Genomic DNA, 19,125 nt, shown 5'->3' with positions numbered 1-19,125 from the left:
TTTAAATTTCTAGATTTCCAATTGTAATAAATTTATTGCTTTAGTTGTTCACATATCATAAATAATACCCAGGAGATTTGGTTCCACTTTGCTTAACAATTTCCTGTGTCATCATTACGCCTCATTTCTGTCCATCAGGGTGTTCAGATACAGAAATGTAGTCAACACGTGGGACTGTTCCCCCTTAGTTATTTAGATGCATGCTGGGTTGAATAATGAAAAAGGACCTGTTGTTTTTTGTAAAATAAAAAAATTTAAAAAATCAGACAAACACTACCAGTATTTTGCTTTAAAAAATGTAGCTATTTGAAATATAATTTGGCTGATTTGAACATTATGGCCTCAGTATTCTTACCTATAAAATAAAATAAAAACCAACCTATAATATAAACAAACTGCAGAATGTTAAACCCTTTAATATTCGAAAAACAGCTAATTGTTGGTTCATGGTAAAATAACAACATTGACAGTGTCTTTTGTATTTATTGTGAAATTGTTTCATAACAGAATGAAAATAAAACTGCCACTTGCCATCTGCAGTACTTAGATGTTCCACCAGAGGGCAGAAAACTAACTTTTACAGGGAAAGTACTAATCATGTTAGAGAGATAGAGGTCTGACAAACTTTCTGTTTACACTTGATATTATTTCAGTAAGGTTTAATTTAACTAAATGTTAAAACTCATTCCTGACTTTTATGGTTTTCTCACCAAAACAACCAAAATCTGGTTTTGTGCTGGTCACTCTATTTATCTTTGTTTTTATTAGACCTAGCTACATTTGCTTGCTCACTAACAACAACCCTCCACACTTTACTTACCTTCGTCTAACCTGACAGATTTAATCTGCGACTGAAATGAGGACAGGAGACGTCGGTGGGACCTGACTCGAGCGCATTTTTATTGAACGTTCATAACTGTTAAAAACATGTATAAAATTGGCCCTGTTTCAGAAACAAGGCACGCATAGTCATGTCAGTGTTCAGTGTTCATGTCATTATTAGCATTATCACTTATCATCATTATCACTTACCACCTCATTATGTGTCTAATCGTAGTATCAAGCATTCCTAATATAAAAACACGTTCAAATTTATTCGTCACAGAGGTTAAAATTTTATTCCGAGCAGCAAGACAATATTCATGCAAAGACGGGAGTGGAAGAGAAGATGCGTTCTGACGGATTTCTTTAATAGTAGGTCTCCCGTTCCACCCAGCCTGGAAAGACAAGAGGAAAAAGCAAATTTAGATCATCATACATTTAATTTGAGAGCCTGCAAAACAACGGTGTGGACGTGATTTAAGTTTCTCTGCCCTAAGGCTTAAAAACAATCTGCTCATCGGAGGGAGAGAAACAATAAAAGCACAAATTCCCAACTCACCTCCCGGGCTGCGTCGGAGGATCAGCTTACGGATTTCATCATAGATAAAGATGAGCAGGGAGTACGGGAAGGCGCAGAACCACCAGTTGGGCCTGAAAACACACAAAGCAGGTGAAACCCAGAGCCTGGGGTCAGGATGAGCAGCGTGCGATTTGGGATCTACTCACTTGAGAGGGTACATTCTGAGGGCCACGTCCATGCCTGGGCAGTAGGAGAGGAAGGCGGCGAGGGCGGTCTCCTCAAACAGCCCAAAGATCAGGATCTTATTCCTGAAAACCACCAAAAACATAACTAGGTCTGAGAAATAAAAGGATGCGTGAAATGACAGGAAGCTGATTTTCTTTTCACAATAAAACAGGAATGTTGAGATTAAATTTGAAGTTTTGAGAAAAAAGGAATATTTACAGATAAGATGATGGTTTTAGAATAGACTTTAATAAAGTTAGAACGTTACATGGAAATAGACAAATTAGTGTTTCAAGAATTAATGGTTGAATATGGAACAACGTAATAAAAAGCTATACATCTTTAAAATAATACCTCCACGGGGCGTTTAGAGGTGTGCAGAATGAAGGTACGGTATTTCCTTTCAAAGCTATCAAAGATTTATTTTGACAGGCACGACACTGGGTTTATGTTTACGTCTACCAGCCAATACAGGGCACCACTGAGGGTTGCTCAGCACAGTGAGGCTGGCCCTGAGGAAAATGGCGGCAAGTCAAGCAGCTGCTTCTGAGCCCAGAAGATGTTATCCTTCTCAGGAGAGGAGCGACCATAAAAGAGTGAGTTTAGGTGAAGCCTACAACAAATAAAACATTTCACACATCGGCAGCGAAACTGGCATCGCGACGGCTGGAAACCTTGTTCTGTTGTTGCAACTACAACCTCCACACACTAGATGTCGCTTCGGTGACGTTAGTTTATTCTTCTGAATGAGTTTTAATAAGAAGTATTTTAGTGTGTAAAGGTTCCGTTTTATTCTGAAAATATTATGTTTACTTTATTTTCCCTTTGATCAAAGTGCACTTTGACTTTTCCTGTAAGCAATTTTACTTCAGCTTAAAGCTAGTTTGGACTTTTTTTTATGCATTTCATTTTTTTCTTCAGCATGTTGAATTTTATCTCAACATTTTTATTTGAAAGTCAATATTCTGATTTTAAACATTTGGATTTAATCTTTGCATTTAGACTTTTGAGTTTAATATTATGACTTTTCCCCTTAAAATGTCTACTTTAATTTCAACATTACTTCTGAAATCTCAATATTATGACTATAATCATATATTATAAACTTCTGATCTCAACATTTGCACCTGATCCGGCCTTTGCACTGGATGCGTGAGCACGGTAATAAACGCGTCGGCCGAGAGACTTTCAGATGCAAAAGGCAGCAGGAGCATCCCGAGCGTGATCCTGTGAGGTCACAAAATCACCGGGACATTGAATGATCATGCGATAAAAAACCAGAACAAAGACGACAGCGCGTATTGAAAAAGCTCTGTGGTTTTTCTGTTCTGTTTACCTCAGCTACGGGGGTACTGATAAACTTTTATTGCTAGTTAAGAAACTGGAAATCTACAAGTTTATTTTATTTAGAAAGTTTCCGGATCTCTTACACTGCTATCATGGCCTGACTTCCTGTCTGGCTCGATCTGAACTGTTGAGCTTGACGTAATCTGGAAGCGTAAGACTCAAAGTGTAAATTCACCGGAGTGATGTGTTACTACTCATCCGCTTCGACGACGGCCAATCGGTGCGTGCTATGCTTCGTACGCAATTCTTAGACGTCCAGCGGTAAGAACCCGTCAATTCTAAATCTTAAAAATTAAATTAAAAAATAAATTAAACTATTCTTTTTTATGTGACCCTAAACAGGTCAGGGATTCTTGGCGGAGGAGTTTTACTCACTTCATGCCCTGCTGGAAGACAGAGTTCCTCCTGGTCTTACAGATGATCAGATCGGCCCACTGTACAATGACGATACTGGCGAAGAAGGCCGTGTGGCAGGTGAACTCTACGATCTTCCTCTGCTCGTAAGTCTAAAAAAACCAAACATCACAGGACTTACAGCCTGCTCTGGGAGGAGAAAACCTGTGCAGCAAACGTGACTGACCCACTGCTGTCCATAGCTGTCCTCCAGGTCATTGATGTATTTATTATCCCAGCTGACTCGGATGCCAACGAGGGTGGACGGCAGGAAGCCGTTTTCGGCCAAAATCACAAAGTAGGTGAAGAAACCCGCCAGCGCCTGGATCATTCCTGCAGGAGAAAGGATTCACACATCGGGTTAGCAAAGCCAGTCTCGCCTATCAGTTCTCTTTGACTAAAGCTGGCAAACGAAATGATAAAATATGTTTAGAATTTGTAATTAAACCAGGGATTGGTAAACGGTCACGTAAAGACGCTGGTTTGGAGGCAAAAAGTCAGAAAATGTGATTAAAACCAATCTTTTGAAAAACTTTCTGGTCTTTATAATGATCAATTGATGGTAGTTAATTCAAAATAAAAAAATATTAATCCATTTTAATCCTTTAAACGTTTCATATTCGTTTGAATCTTTTTTAAATGTTAATTTGTAATAAAAGGGGAAATAAAATGTCACCAGGGGAGAATAACTGGAACTGAAAAGGGTAATGTGTGTCCAACATGACGGTCACATCTATTTGCGGCATTGGGGGGGGGGGGGTCGTCTATCATCACTCAGAAACACATCACGGTAACACTCCTGTCCTCTATCAGGGCCGTCTATTTATGTCACACGATGCTCTTCTTCTCGTCTCCGGGCGACGCGGACACTTTTCAAAAGGACGCTTCAGCGTTCAGAAAGGGCTTGTTTACCGATTTGTCCGTACGCGATGCTGATGAGCCTCTCGTTCACCAGCTTGTCTGTTTTGGGGTTTCGGGGCTGTCTCTTCATGATGTCGCTCTCAGCTGCTTCGTAGGCCAGAGAGATGGCAGGAACCATGTCGGTTCCCAGGTCGATACACAGGATGGTGACGGTGCCCAGAGGCAGAGGGATGCTGGCGATGATGAAGAGGAGGAAGGGGGTGATCTCTGGGATGTTGCTGGTCAGGGTGTAGGCGATGGATTTCTTCAAGTTGTCAAAGATCAGACGACCTGATGAGAACACAAAATAAATATGAGTTTGTTCAATTATAGCTGAAGGTAGCAAACAACGCATTCGTTATGCACCTTCTTCCACTCCGGTGACGATGGAGGCAAAGTTGTCGTCCAGGAGGATCATGTCAGCAGCCTGTTTGGACACGTCGGACCCAGCGATCCCCATGGCAACGCCGATGTCGGCCTTCTTTAAGGCTGGGGAGTCGTTCACACCGTCACCTGTCACAGCCACGATGGCTCCCTACGGGAAAAACCAAGAACGAGAAAATCTGCAAATTCAAAGATAAACTTACCAAATTGTAACTTTAGGATGTGTTTTAAAGCTGGTTACTCTAAAGTAGGTTAAAAAAGTAATTCTGAAGAACAGATTTGAGATTACTTCAACAAAAGCAAAGCGTCAGCTTTAAGAGTGCAGATAGGTAAAAATCTGTAAACCAGTAACTGTCTTCTAAGAGTTCACTGCTGCATTTCTAGAAATGTAGATGTCTGTGAATATATTTACATGAATTATGTCATAATAATAATAATAATAATATCGTCGTAACATCAGCTAATGCTGCTCTGTTTACAGCTCAGGCCATGCCATGTGGAGAGAAACTGAATTAAATGAAAGGTACTGGCTTCATAAATATTCCCCAGCCTGGGATGCATCAATTAGATCTTCAGCCTTTTGGAGTTTTAGCCAGGCGGTGATGGACTGCACATTCCCTGCTGCTTGTAGATTTATTACGACCACAAGTTGTAATAAATCTAAATAATTAAATCTATGTTTGCCGGAAAAAGTCCTGCAGCTTCTGGCTTAACGGAGTGCTTTTTAGTTTTAAAACAATGGATGACAGAGGCTTCATTTGAAACTTTTTCAGTCTACCTGTCTCTGACAGCCCTCCACAATGATCAGTTTTTGCTGCGGAGATGTTCTGGCAAAGACGATCTCTGTGTGGTACTTCAGGATGTCGTCCAGCTGCTCTGCGGTCAGATCCTTCAGGTCGCCACCATGCACAACACAAGCCTTGGCATCTCTGGAAAAGATTGGGGAGAAAAGTGTTTGAATAGAAACTACAAGCTATAATTAAGGGCTTTACACTCAGCATGAGATTCAATTAGTTACAGTCAAATTTTGAATAAATTGGGACTAAGTACACAACCCTGGGGTACTCCACACTTACATTACATACAGATGTTATCATCCTAATCTAATCAGTACCTTGGATTAACTTCATTGATCGGGATGTTCAAACGTGCAGCGATGTCTTCAACAGTCTCGTTGCCCTCAGAGATGATTCCTACGCCCTTAGCAATAGCCTTGGCTGTGATTGGATGATCACCTGTCACCATAATTACCTAAAGAGAAAAAAAAAATTGTACAAAAATTTGGACGAATTGGGAGTATTTTGTAGATCTTAGGGACAGAATGAAGTAAATAACTCACTTTGATTCCAGCACTCCTGCATTTGCCCACAGCGTCGGGCACGGCGGCACGAGGAGGGTCGATCATGGACATAAGGCCGATGAAGCACAGGTTCGTAATGGGGAAGTTCACCTCATCTGTGTCGAACTCAAACCCATCTGGGAACTGGTCGTCAGGCAGGTTGAAATGGCAGAAACCTGGACAGGAACCAAAGAGGCTGCCTGAGTTTCAGCTCACTCCATCAATGCACAAATAGAACGACCGTCTATGATGCTCTTACCCAACACTCTCTCTCCGAGACCTCCCAGTTCCAGGTACGCATTCTGGAAGGCGTCTTTCATCTCTTCATCCAGAGGCTGCTCTTTGCCCTGGAGCAAGATGGTGGAACAGCGGTCCAAAATCCTCTCAGGGGCTCCTTTCATCACCAACAGGTGCTTTGATTCTGCATCAGGTGCAGCATTCTTGTGAATGGAAAGCTACGGCAGCGAAAAGAACGACAGAGTAAACATTATCCAAGGAAATGAGTCAAAGAACATGAGAAGGTGGATGGGTTGGTGTTAACAACCAAAACAATGAACCATTTTTGTGGGACATCTGAAAAACAACCCGTTTAAAGAATGAAGGGTTAAATACCTGGTACTTGTTGGTGGAGTTGAATGGGATTTCAGCTATTTTAGGGGTTTTCTCCCTCATTCCCTGGACTGATCCGCAGCAAAGCTCGATGCACTTCAGCAAAGCTGACTCTGAGGCATCGCCGGCCACATCTCGCTTTAAGAAACGGTCAATAAAAGGTCAATTTAACAGAGAAATATTCAACCGAGTCACAGAAATATGAATCCAAAACCGTTTCGTTCCCACTTACTTTGTGTTTTCACCTACGAGGCGAATAAAAAGCTCAGAAAGAGCTTTTTATTTCCATCTCCACACATAATTACAGACCTGACTCTAAACACACTCCTCTAACAGCGACTTAAAGAAAACTAATGAGTGGTAATTATGACTTCAGCTACACATTTGGAGGTGATTAGCGCGCACGCACACACACACACACACACACACACACACACAAACAGGTGTGTAAGAAGAAAACCAGAGGACAGACTAGTTCAGACGTGTGTGTGTGTGTGTGTGTGTGTGTGTGTGTGTGTGTGTGTGTGTGTGTGTGTGTGTGTGTGTGTGTGTGTGTGTGTGTGTCAGAAACTAAAATCTACGATCTGCTCTGTTGTTCATTCTAATGTTTTATTAACTCTTTGGTTTCTGAAGGACTCAGGAGACGTTCTCCATACACACCAAAAGGATCTGGGTACAGAAACATCAGACCAACACACACAAAATTGTTGAAATATTGAAATTTTGGAAAAAGGAAGTTTAAACAAGCCAACCTTCAGGATGGGAATGTTGCTCTGCTCAGCCAGGAAGACGGCCCGGTTACAGAGTCCGGCGATCCTGGCCAGAGCCGCCCAGGTGGCCGAGCTCCTGTCAAACGAGGTGCCGCTCTGGTTCTCTGTGGTGTCGGCCTCGTGGATCTGGTTGTCGAACCACATGTGGGCCACGGTCATCCTGTTCTGAGTAAGGGTGCCGGTCTTGTCGGAGCAGATGGTGGAGGTGGAGCCCAGCGTCTCCACGGCTTCCAGGTTCTTCACCAGGCAGTTCTTCTTGGCCATTCGCTTGGCGGTCAGGGTCAGACACACCTGGAGAGAGAAGCACTCGGGTCAGTTCAGACTCCAGTGGTTTCTGGAGGCTTCGGGAGGTGTGGAACAGCCAGACTCACAGTGACAGTAGCCAGGAGACCTTCTGGTACGTTGGCCACGATGATACCGATGAGGAAGATGACGGCCTCTAGCCAGGTGTAGCCAAGGGCGAGGGACAGGACGAAAAAGGACACGCCAAGGAAGACGGCCACGCCGGTGATGATGTGGATGAAATGCTCGATCTCGATGGAGATGGGGGTGCGTCCCACTTCCAGACCAGAGGCTAACGTGGCGATACGCCCCATGACGGTGCGGTCTCCGGTGCTGATCACAATACCACGAGCAGTTCCTGCAAAGCCATTTAGAAACGTTTGTTCCAAACTTCTGAACTATTTCTGAAACATTAATCGTGTGATACCCTCTTGCCTTCAACACAGTTGGTGGAGAAGAAAGCTATGTTTCTGGTCTCCAGAGGGTTCTCGTTGGAGAAGTCCGGCGTACGGGTCTGAGGTTCTGATTCACCTGTCAGGGAGGAGTTGTCCACCTGAGAGACACGGAACAGAAACATCATCTCCTTTGCTTCCTTGAAGAAGTTGGCCATCTGTAGTGTTCTCTCAGTTCAAACAGAGGACTGCAAAGAGCCAAACTGTTATTGATGTGAGTTAATTGTCAAATGAAACCCTCCTTCCTGATGGTTGATGGGCTCTAAGATTGATCACATTCTCTTTAAACAAAGATGGCTCCCTTTACTTTATTGTCCAAGAAAAAACCCGGGAGGATTTCTATGGCTTAAAATTCCCAAAATGTTCAGAGTGGCTTTGAATAGGAAGCCTGTTTCAAACAACAATGGTGCCACTTGCCACAAATTAGAGGCAGCATTAGGGAGCCTTTGGTCAGTCTCAAGTGGTCAGTCTGGCGGTAACGTGGTGTAATCGTGTGTTTTTCACAAAAGATAAAGCAATGGTGGTATCGAGGAGGTATGGGGTTGTTGCGCTGTCACAAACGTCCTTTCAGCTTGGACGTAACATGTTTTCCATCCCGATTTTTGAGTTAGGAAACATTTCACACTCCTAAAGTGGCTGTCCCTCAGTCCCTGTGAACTGGTGATCTGTGCCTCAGCACTCAACCCCAGAAGCTTCCGGCTCTTTGCATCGCTCCAGATTCCCGTCTCATCTGATGCAGTTTACAAAAGCAAAACTGACTCCCCATGTTAGCTTCAATTGTAAATACTGTTGCAGGCCGGGACTCTGCGGACTTCTACCCATCATCATGACATCACCATTTGTTGCTTGAAGGCACGATCTTCATTCAGAGGTCTGGTGTCGCGGTAATGTTACTATCAAGTTTGGCGGCACAAATAGCCCGATATTCTTGCCTCGCTATGCCGTGGTGGCAGTGTTTAGGATTAGTTAAACAGTGAAAGTCAGGGTTTAATTTGCAAACTAGCTTCAGTGAGTGAAAGCTTATTCTCTTGGGAGTCTTTAGGAGAGAACGACTCCTCTCAGGCGTTCCCACCTTGCAGCCATGAGCGGAGATGATCCGCAGATCGGCAGGAATCCTGTCGCCACCTTTCACCTCCACTAAATCACCGACGACCACCTCCTCAGCGTTGATGCTCTTCTTCTCTCCATCGCGGACGACCAGGGCTTGCTATGGAATGCAGACGTCCACCATTTAAAACTGTTAATGCTTATGTTTGTGGAGCAGCAAGTAAAGTGCTAAAACAACGGAGGGGCACCTGAGGGACCAGGTTCTTGAAGGAGTCCATGATCTTGGAGCTTTTGGCCTCTTGATAATACGAGAAGCATCCAGTGATGATGACAACAGCAGACAGCACAACACCTAAATACAACTGGAGACAAAAATCACACATTTAGACGTATAAAAAACATGGAGGAACAGGGTTCTAGTGTCGAGAACGTTCCCCCCTCACATTATCATTCGCCGGCTCTTCCTCCATTGCAGCCTGGATCCCATAAGCCAGAAAACAGAGGATGGCACCGGTCCACAGCAGCATGGAAAACCCACCAAACATCTGAGGGAACACACGAGATCTTCATAACCAAGGGGGGAAAAAAGCTCTAGGGAGTCAAACCGTGTGTGATCATACCTGTTTGCAGAACTTGACCCACTCTGGGGTGGTGGGAGGAGGAGTGAGGGCGTTGGGCCCGTCACGGGCCAGAATCTCAGCAGCTTTTGCACAAGTCAAACCCTAAAATTAAGGAAAGGTTAAAAAAAGATCTCAATCACCTGGTACTCAAACTCCAGAGCGGCCTGATTCTAAGAAAAAGCAGGTTTCATCATCAACTGTGTAGCAACCTGCAAACTCACAGACACGTTCAAGTCCAGAGGGAAGAATAGCTGAAGCTAGTTGCCTAGCAACGCAGCATCAACAGGAAAACATTCCCTCCATCATCAGATAGTGGGAAGGGTGCTCCAGGAGGAGAAACGATGAGGCAAATAGGAGGGTAAGAAATGAGGGCAGAGGGGCTTCTAGGGCTGATAAACGCAGAGCTCGGAGACCCCAATTAGAGGAACTGATGAAATATTCTCCTTGATCACTGCTGCATGACCAGGAGCACATTTACACGAAGAGAGAGGACTCCACCAAGCGTGGGATTGAGTTGGCTCCACTCTCTTTAAGACTAGCTTCCGTGTGAAGTAATAAAATAAATAAAACCAAGTGAAAAGTAGGTCTCGTCTTCTCCATTAAACAGGGTGAATTTTTAAAAATGTGCGCCGTCGTTTAAAAGGTTGGCAGAAAAAAATGATGAATGATAAAATCAAGACATAAATAATGATGGTACGGTGATGCTCATATTTAAAGAAGGTCTGTGACCGGCTTCCCTTCGGTCTTCAAGGCAGAACTAAAATCAGGGCTCTTATTTTGGTGGTGGGAGTTGAAATAATTAAGAGGTCCCATTCACCAAGAAGCTGTAAACAAATGAAAAGGGGTCAACAAAGGCAGCAGAAGAGTTGTGTTGCCATTGGCCAATCAGAGGAGAGATGTTTGCATATCATGAATATTAATGAGCAAAGGCCTGTTTCCCCAGTTGCTGTGTTTCAGATGACGTTTCATCTACTTTGCATCTATGTCACCGTGGGCGTGTCACGCGTGGGGGTCAGGAAGTAGACGCCGCTGAACAGAAACGTTGTTGCTTTGTTGACTCTGCCTCGCAAAGCCCAAAGTCTGTGCGGTCTACGGTTGTAGCAATTGCTCTAATCGAGGAAAAAAAAAAAGTTTTTTTCGTGTCCCAAAAGTTGTGCGCCACCAAGGACTTAATTTACAAAAACTTACTGAAAGACGACGGAAGAAGCGGATCAACAATCTCCGGCTGAAAACATGTTCCTCCACTGCATCTCAGGTGTAGGGTAAAATAAAGAATGCTAAAGATGTAGCTGAAACTTAGCAAGTTAGCGAAATGAGTTTTCACCCATCTGTCTGTAAATGAAGTTGTATTTTTTCACGATATCACGTCTGTGCCCATCCACTCACCGTCCTCCACCGCGTTGTGTTCTGTTGCGCAGCAAAACACTTCCTGCCCCCCACTCAAATTCCGTGCGGTTGTGACGCCACGCTAGTCACGCAAGTGAAACCCAACAATCAGAACTTAAGTGTTTCCATTTCACTGGATCGGCCCAATGGGACCACTTTCCAGGCCGCCTCAGAGACCAACCCAGTACCTGCCTTGGGGTACACCTAAGGTACTGGAAATGGCCCAGTAGAGTCCCTGGGCAGGATTTGTGGTTAACTCATGCTGCTTGTTGTAACTCAGTAGGCAGTGACGTCGGCAGACGTCGCCAAAACAACTGGTGTTTGTAAAATTGGACGAGTTGCTGGTGAAGAAGAATGGAAGAGAAAGAAAAAAGCAGTGACTCTGCTTTAAAGCCGCCATTTCTAAACCTCTAATGAATAAAAAATGTGGTGGAAATCCCCCACAACACCGTGATTTATGCTGCTCCGTATCTCACTGAGCTCCGTAAACAACGGTTATTATTCTGGTCATTGAACGTTGCGTCTTACATGACGCAGCAGCTCTTCCCTGTCCCCTGAGCGGATTAAATAACAGCATACTTTGACATTTGACCTTTAAAGTTATTGATGTCCGTGGAAGCATTTTGGCACCGATTACTTACGTCACTCACTTCTGAAGTCGTGAAAGTGACGATTTTGTACGGCAATACATCGGATGAAAGCAGCGAGCCGCTGCCCCCTCCTTCCTGAAATTCCTCAGAACTCCAGTTGCTTCACCCAGAGGTGATTTTCTTTCTAAGTCGAGCTAATTTCAAAATAAAACTACAAGAAAACTGGTTGGAGAGAATGAATTAAATTGTCACCAAAGGGATGCGGTAACCTTGTTTTTGTTTGGCTTTCTTACGTTCAGATAAGAAAAAGTGAAGCTTTTATGCAAATTTAAGCGTTTATCTAATTTTGCAAGAAAAGGAAACGCAGCTACTTTCTTCTCATCTCACACCAAGAAAACATGAATCACCCAAACTGAGCAGCAAACATCAGCAGCTGACATTTGATCCTCATGACATCTCTTCAGCTAACAAAACACTTAACGCCATGGCTGACTCACATTGGTGAGATCTGTTCCATATTTACGATTGAGCTCGTCCAGCGTCAGCTTGTGGTCATCCTGCAGGGAGACAAAGACAAGTTGGCATCATGTGTTCATGACAAATGCATGAGTGGATCCAATATGGCCGCTGACATTTGCAGCCCTTTGTACACAGTGACCTTTTGGTTCCCAGTAGCTCATAAAACAGAAGCTACAGGTTCAGAAAGGAAACTCACCATATCCACTTCCTTCTTCAGCTCATCCATATCCTTCTCCTTCTTCCCTTTCCCCTTCCCTTTTTTCTTCCCGCCTTGTTCCGAGGTCGCAGCCAACTCATACTGCTCTCGTCCGTCCTGGAAGCACAAAACCCCAAAACATCAGATACCAGTTCCAGGACTTAATGGTGGAGTTTTGTAAACCAGGTTTTTAAAGCAGGATTTGCAGAACGTTTTCTGATGGCCAGAAGGATGATTATGGGTTTAAGTGCAAACATCCCATGCTACAGTGAAATAATCCCCACTGAACATTATCATACTCTAATCTCAGAGAGTCGTCGAGTTCAGATGTGCAACAGTTGGCAGATGTAGGAACAATGTTTTGTTAAATCCAATCCAATATTCTCATTTATGATGATTGAGATCATGACAAACACAGTTTTACTTCATAATATTGAAAAAATGTGAAAGTTTTGTTTTATCATTATTATTTCAATTATTTTTTTATTTAGAAATAATACACTTTAAAACGATACTAAGCAGTTGTGCTTGCTTTTAGCACCCCCTAGTGTCTGTCATTAACTTTCTGTGGCCAAACCAAAAATGGCATTATCTCCTCACTGTGCGGTCATGTTTTTAACACCTTGATCTTAAAGCTGAAACGTCTCCCGAGCCTTCATTAGTGTCTGCAGGACTGATTCATCACTAAATTAAACAAATCAGCTGTGTTCGTGATCTAAAACATACAGGAAACGTGCTGGAAGCAAACTGCGGCGCCAGATATGTCAGCTCCACTTTACCAAGCCTAACAGGGACCAGACCGCCACTCTGAAGTGCGGTTTTCTAACGACAAAGATTGGTGGGGGTCTGAGTGACATTTCATTAACCCTGTAAAGGGTCATTTTAGCTCATACCAGCTCAAGAAAATTATTTTAAAGTATTATAGATGTGCATAGTATCCCTTCAAAGAAATTCAAAAATTAAAGACCTTGATACATTTTTAATGTTTGACAAAAGGATGACTATGAAACTCACAAAATTTTTAAACATTCTTTAGATTTCAACTTTCCTTTTGGTATTATTAAACCCCTAAAATAGATGTTTCTCAGACAAATAATAAATAAATCAACATAGGAAGAGCATCTGGGTTTTCTCCAAAACACATTAAAAACATTTTCTCCTCTCTATGTTCTTTTGATGTTAAAGAGCAAGTTAATTGACCTTTAAAAATAATAAAAAAAAAATGGGATGCTGTTAAAACAAACGGTTGTTAAAAGCACAAAATGTTCTTGGATTGTTTAGTACTTCTCACTTCTTGCTATTGCTAACCAAATAAAGAACAGCAAAATAAAAACAATAAAAAAAACTCTAATATGATTTTTTTTTAATTAACTGACAAGTCTGTCAAACTAATTTTCATTTGAATTAATTTGGAAAAGAACCATTTCTAAAATTATGCTTCTTTGCAACTCATTATTTTACAGATAAAGCATAACAGTGGTAACACAAAAAAATTGGTATCTGTTGTCACACACTAATCCAGCCTCTCCACTTGATGTGTACACACCGTTAACATAATAGTTGTATTTTACCCTCAAGCTCCCTTCCAATCAACAACGTTTTGGATGTGAAACAGGAGGACCACGCGTGATTTCAGCTGTTCACGATAACAAGGAAGGAGAAAGATGACAGCGTGTATCCAACAGGTCTGTGGTTTAGTTTCTGATCCGTTTACTTTGGCAATGAAGGTTTCTTTGCTTTCTTTGAGCAACTGGAAATCTACACGTGACTTTTATTTTGAAAGTTTCTAGATGTCTTCCACTGCTTTTGTGTTTGACTTCCTGTCTGGCCAAAACTGAACTGCAGAGTTTGAGGTGTTCTAGAAGCGTAGCGCGGAAAACAGACTTGAAGCATAAGCAAAAGGTCCTGTTTGGTTTGCCTTCTTTGTTTTATTTCCTTACTACGTTTTTTTAATGCAGCCTAGATTTTAGCTCGAGTTTAGGTGTTTTACGTTTTAAATCATTGTTTTTACTCACTGTTTATTGGAGGCTTTTAACTTAGTGTTTTTATCATTTCTGCTGCCCCTTCCTTGTCTAGCACTTTGGTCAGCTGACACACTTTAGTTAATTTGCTTTACAAAGAAATATGGTATGATGAGGTTCTCATGCTTTTGGGACAGGTCCAAATTGTGACACTTGCACCAGATCATCATAACGGTGGCTAAATGCTGCAAAGTACATTTTACAGACGTTACATGATGCTTACATGTCTGGTGGAAAGGTGGCGTTAGTAAAAGAACAGAAGAAAGAGTTTTTAAAGGTTTTCATGATAATTATTGCTAATTACTTGGGCAATTTTATTCTCTAGATGCTCAAAACCAAAAATATTCAGTTTTACAACTCTTTACAAAACCTCCATTTTCACGTTGCAATATCCTGCAATGGTTAGTGTAAACATCACAATCATCGGCAAAAAGTAGCATTTCTGCTATGTAAAATAATGGTTACAAAGAGTAACATCATCCACTGTAAACTTTAGGAAATGGGACTAGCTGTTAGCTCACCTGAGTTTATCCCAACCGAAGCAAAGAAATTTATGAGACTGTAATTATATGTTTGACACTTTTAGAGTAAAACTGTTCGGTTACGAAATATTATCAAGTCAAGAAACATTGCACAAAGTCTTTACAAAATAAGAGCATGTTTCCAAAGCTGAATGTGATAAATTACTTTTAAAGACTATTCTTTTACATTATGCGGTGATGATTTAAAGGGACAATGTGTAGTTTCCTGGCGCTAGGGGGCGGTATACATTTCAGGTTTGTTTTATCGCCGTGACTGTTGCTAGTTTAAAGGAACATTTCGGTAAATGTTACTTGTGGAGCAGAAATCATGCAACCTCAGCATGACTCCTCAGACTCTGATGGTGCTTCTGTTAATTCCATCTGACGCAGTAGTTTTTGGATCTGCTCAGGGTCCTGCACCTGCCGATGATGTCATCATACTACTGCAATACCGCTTGGCCAAAATATATTGCATCTCTTTTTTGATTGTGTTCTTTCACATAGGCTTTGGAAACAGTTTAGCAGTTTTGTTATTCATGTTTCTTACTGCCTAAATGTTTCTGAACGTGGTAACATAACTTCCGTAAGTCGTACATCCTTCTAGTGTGATGTCATTGACAGGCCCAGGACCCTGAGCCAGCATGAAGGAAACATGGCATCTAATGTGGCGTCCCTCAAAGATGCTAAACCTACACCCTGTGTACTTTAGACATGGTTTTTATGGTCATATGTTACGAAGTCGCCAATATTTTTCAACTGGACATAATTTTATTCATTTTCAACAATGTTCAATGGACATTTCCAGACAAGTAAAAATACACATTGCCACTGTAAAGCCAAAATAAAAGTACAAACTCTATTCAATGCACAACCCTGTGTCAAATTAGTAAAAAGGACATTTAAAAGTGTACTTAAGAAAGAGAGGATCTGGTGTTGTGAGTGTTTCTTTGGTTTACAGATAAGGCTTTCTCTGCTTGAGACAGATTACGCCTTTAAAAAAACACCCACTTTTGCTACAAAGAATGTCTCCGTCACCAACAGCTTTTCTAAACATAACCTCGACAGCTTTGTAGCTCAGCTAATCTCCAGAGTGGAACAATCAACCAGTCATTTAACCGGGGACATTTTGTTGTTTTCAACTCCAACTGGGACACAAATTCTCTCACTGTAGGCAAGGCACAATTTAAACAAACAGAATAATCACGGCATTAAAAACAAATTTGGACCGAAAACACACTCGGCAGCCACTATCACACCATCGGCTGTGGTTCAAAGCGACAACCCCCTTCCCACTATCCACAGACGTCCCCTCTCGTTATCAGTGGTAGTTGTAGCTAACAGAGCAACACAAGTTTTCTCCAGGGTTAGAGTGATGGGAGAAAGCTCAGATAGGAAGGAAGGAAAGAAAACAGTAACGTATAAGATGGTTGAAACAACACTAATTCACCATGAGATGATTTGTTAGTTCCTTGTAGGGCTGGGCGATATGGACCAAAACTTATACCTCAATCTCTTTTTGCTGAATTCCAAAATACGATGTATATCTCGATATTTTTCCTCCTGTAAAATACTTACAAGTTAACTCACTTCAAGCTGTTGAGAAAGTATACATACATCAGTAGATTAATGCATAAAAATGTATTGATTCTTGTCAAACTTTAACCTTAGTGCCTATTCTCTGGTACAGCTGTGTGTTTTCACACACACACACACACACACACACACACACACACACACACACACACACACACACACACACACACACACACACACAGGCAAACATGGCTGGAGTCTAACAGTATTGGCTCTAATCAGCGATCATACTGTAATGACTCAGAGTCTCTGGTTGCTCTTTTGTGAGTATTATTTTTGGGCTACTGTCGCCGTAACCCATGCCTTAAAAAACTCTTAACCTTTTCAACAGAATCGTTCATAGCTGAGTATTTACTAGCATAGCAAACCACAGCGGAAAAAAAACGGAACAACATTTCACTCCCGTTGAGCTCACCTTCAAAATAAAACGTTAACCCTATAGTTTACTATTCAAACCCTTACAATATGTTTGAGGTAAATTGGCCACTCTGGCTATCTGTAGATGTTTCCTATTACACAGAGGACGGAGGGGTTTGGCTCGTCTCCGCACAAGCAGGATGGATAAACAGAACTCCATTGGCATTGAACGTCCCCAAATAATTAAAAACCAGGACGCCAAATGCAAAGTTTAGAGCAGCACATTTACCCAGAGGCTCTCCGACTGAGCAAACTTGTGAGAATACATGTAATAGCCGCTTTGAGACGGTGCAACATGTCGCTAGCATAGTGGCTAAACGCTAGCATAGAAGTTTGATCCGTTATATCGATATAAAGATATAAAGTCATCTTATATCTTATTTAAAAATTATATCGATATTTTAAAAATATCGATATATCACCCAGCCCTAGTTCCTTGTGCCATTAAGCACCTCCAACCTATCAGGTCTCTAGCAGGAAATGAGGATATCATCTTACGGGTGGTTTAAGAGACCTTAAAGAACGTGAAGGTCCCCCAGCCTCATGTTGCAACTCAATATAATGGTTCACAACTTCAGAAATGATTTAGGTAGACAGAAGGGTGGATCAGAATTTCTTGCTAAATCAAGTGTGAGAAACTTCTGTTGCGATTAGTGAATTTTTGTTACGACAAAACAGAATTTGCTCAAAGAACAGAATGGACAACTATGTCAAATGCAAATTTCGCTCATCTTGAAACTTTTCCCAAAGTGCTATAGCTAGCTAACACTTTACTCACAAATCATCACAAATCTAAAGAAATCATAAAGTAAAATAAAAAATGATAGTACATGTTTATACTATTGTGTTTGCATAAATTTATATGATATTTCTGGGATTACACTTGGTTTAAGTTAAAAATGTTTAAATAAAATCTCAGCTAAAGCTAGTTATTAGCATGGTCTGGATTAAACGCACGCCTCTGACTGGGGTTCTTCACAGAGATAGCCAAAAATGTTAGTTTTTCATAAATATATTTCCACAGAAACTCACTTCTGAAGATAGAGATAATACCTTTCATTTTTATGGGAAGAAAATCCCCAAACTGGTTTTGTTTAGGGCAACCGTTCAGCACTTATAGGAACAGCAGTAGCTCAGGAAGGTTCACACAGGTTGCAGGTTTGATCCCAGCTCTGGCAAGAGAATTCTGCTGTTGTGTCCTTTGGCAAGACACCTAACCCACCTTGCCTGCAGGTGGTGTTTGGAGGGATTGGTGGTGCCTGTGTTCGGCAGGCCTCACCTCTGTTAGCTGTGGCTACATCGTAGCTCATCCCTATTAGCATGTGAATGGGGGAATGAACCTTCAGTTCGTGAAAATAAAAGTTCTTCTTAGTACAATATGCTGGTGAGGGTTCTCAGTCCTCCAGATCATTGTAGTCCGACAAAGCTTCTCAGATGAGAAGCGAAATGTCTTCAAGAAACCAAAGATGTCCAGTTGCCTTCATCTGAACCCTTTTGGATCTTCTTGGAGCACACATACGTAATAACCCACGCATGTTGAGAAGACATGTTGAGAAGATATGTGAAAGGAGGATGCTGGGGAAGATGACCATCTTGGAAAAATCCCTCCCATCCCATTGCGTTCCACAGTGGAGCCCATAGACCGCTCCTTTGGTGGCAGACTGAGCCATATTAGACACCATGTTTCCTTCTACGGGAGCCCGTGAGGACAAAATGCATTTACTGATTTGTGACAAACCATTACAAAACATTCATCATTCATAAACGTTGTTTTACACATTTACCCCTTTTCTTGTTGCCAGTGATGAAAGGGAGTTATTGCTAGCATTAATAAGCTTAACGAGTTAATTACATTATTTTCCTTTTTTTATTTATTTACATCTTATCAGCTGTTTCATACCTGCTTTATTATTTTATTTCTAGGACCAGGTCACAGTTTCACTTATCCAAGTACACTCAGTTTTTTTTACATACATTTTCAAATTAACCAATTTAACCCACTAACCTGATGATCACATAAACACCTGGTCTACAAACCTAGACAGACAGCAGCAGAAGCAAATTGATTTTGCTCTGCATGTTAATCTACCCATGTGCCACTGGAAACTCAGTAGCCTTGACCAGTTTGGTGGCGTGCCAATCACAGCGCTCTATAGGTTTGATGGGCCAATC

The 19,125-nt window shown here is 41.8% G+C and overlaps 1 protein-coding gene across 1 annotated transcript in view; it reads right to left on the bottom strand.

Annotated features, from left to right (window-relative positions):
- Positions 1-876: 876 nt before the first annotated feature.
- Positions 877-19,125, bottom strand: part of LOC107377204 (sodium/potassium-transporting ATPase subunit alpha-1) — a 33,153-nt gene continuing 14,904 nt past the window's right edge. The window contains exons 2-22 of the mRNA XM_015946673.3: positions 12,402-12,518; positions 12,184-12,243; positions 9,711-9,812; positions 9,534-9,635; positions 9,339-9,452; positions 9,116-9,250; positions 8,027-8,144; positions 7,681-7,949; positions 7,292-7,600; positions 6,543-6,677; positions 6,190-6,385; positions 5,931-6,106; positions 5,706-5,842; positions 5,370-5,520; positions 4,574-4,742; positions 4,220-4,498; positions 3,495-3,640; positions 3,290-3,420; positions 1,549-1,650; positions 1,382-1,473; positions 877-1,217 (exon numbers count right to left, since the gene is read on the bottom strand). Of these exons, the coding sequence (XP_015802159.1) occupies positions 1,189-1,217; positions 1,382-1,473; positions 1,549-1,650; positions 3,290-3,420; positions 3,495-3,640; positions 4,220-4,498; positions 4,574-4,742; positions 5,370-5,520; positions 5,706-5,842; positions 5,931-6,106; positions 6,190-6,385; positions 6,543-6,677; positions 7,292-7,600; positions 7,681-7,949; positions 8,027-8,144; positions 9,116-9,250; positions 9,339-9,452; positions 9,534-9,635; positions 9,711-9,812; positions 12,184-12,243; positions 12,402-12,518 (3,069 nt within the window). The 3' untranslated portion in view covers positions 877-1,188. The remainder of the gene's footprint in view (positions 1,218-1,381; positions 1,474-1,548; positions 1,651-3,289; positions 3,421-3,494; positions 3,641-4,219; positions 4,499-4,573; positions 4,743-5,369; positions 5,521-5,705; positions 5,843-5,930; positions 6,107-6,189; positions 6,386-6,542; positions 6,678-7,291; positions 7,601-7,680; positions 7,950-8,026; positions 8,145-9,115; positions 9,251-9,338; positions 9,453-9,533; positions 9,636-9,710; positions 9,813-12,183; positions 12,244-12,401; positions 12,519-19,125) is intronic.

The sequence above is a fragment of the Nothobranchius furzeri genome, chromosome 2, assembly GCF_043380555.1.
Source record: "Nothobranchius furzeri strain GRZ-AD chromosome 2, NfurGRZ-RIMD1, whole genome shotgun sequence".
In the NCBI taxonomy this organism is placed as follows: Eukaryota; Metazoa; Chordata; class Actinopteri; order Cyprinodontiformes; family Nothobranchiidae; genus Nothobranchius; species Nothobranchius furzeri.
The sequence above is the reverse complement of the archived record's forward strand: the minus strand, read 5'-3'. Positions and strand labels throughout refer to the sequence as shown.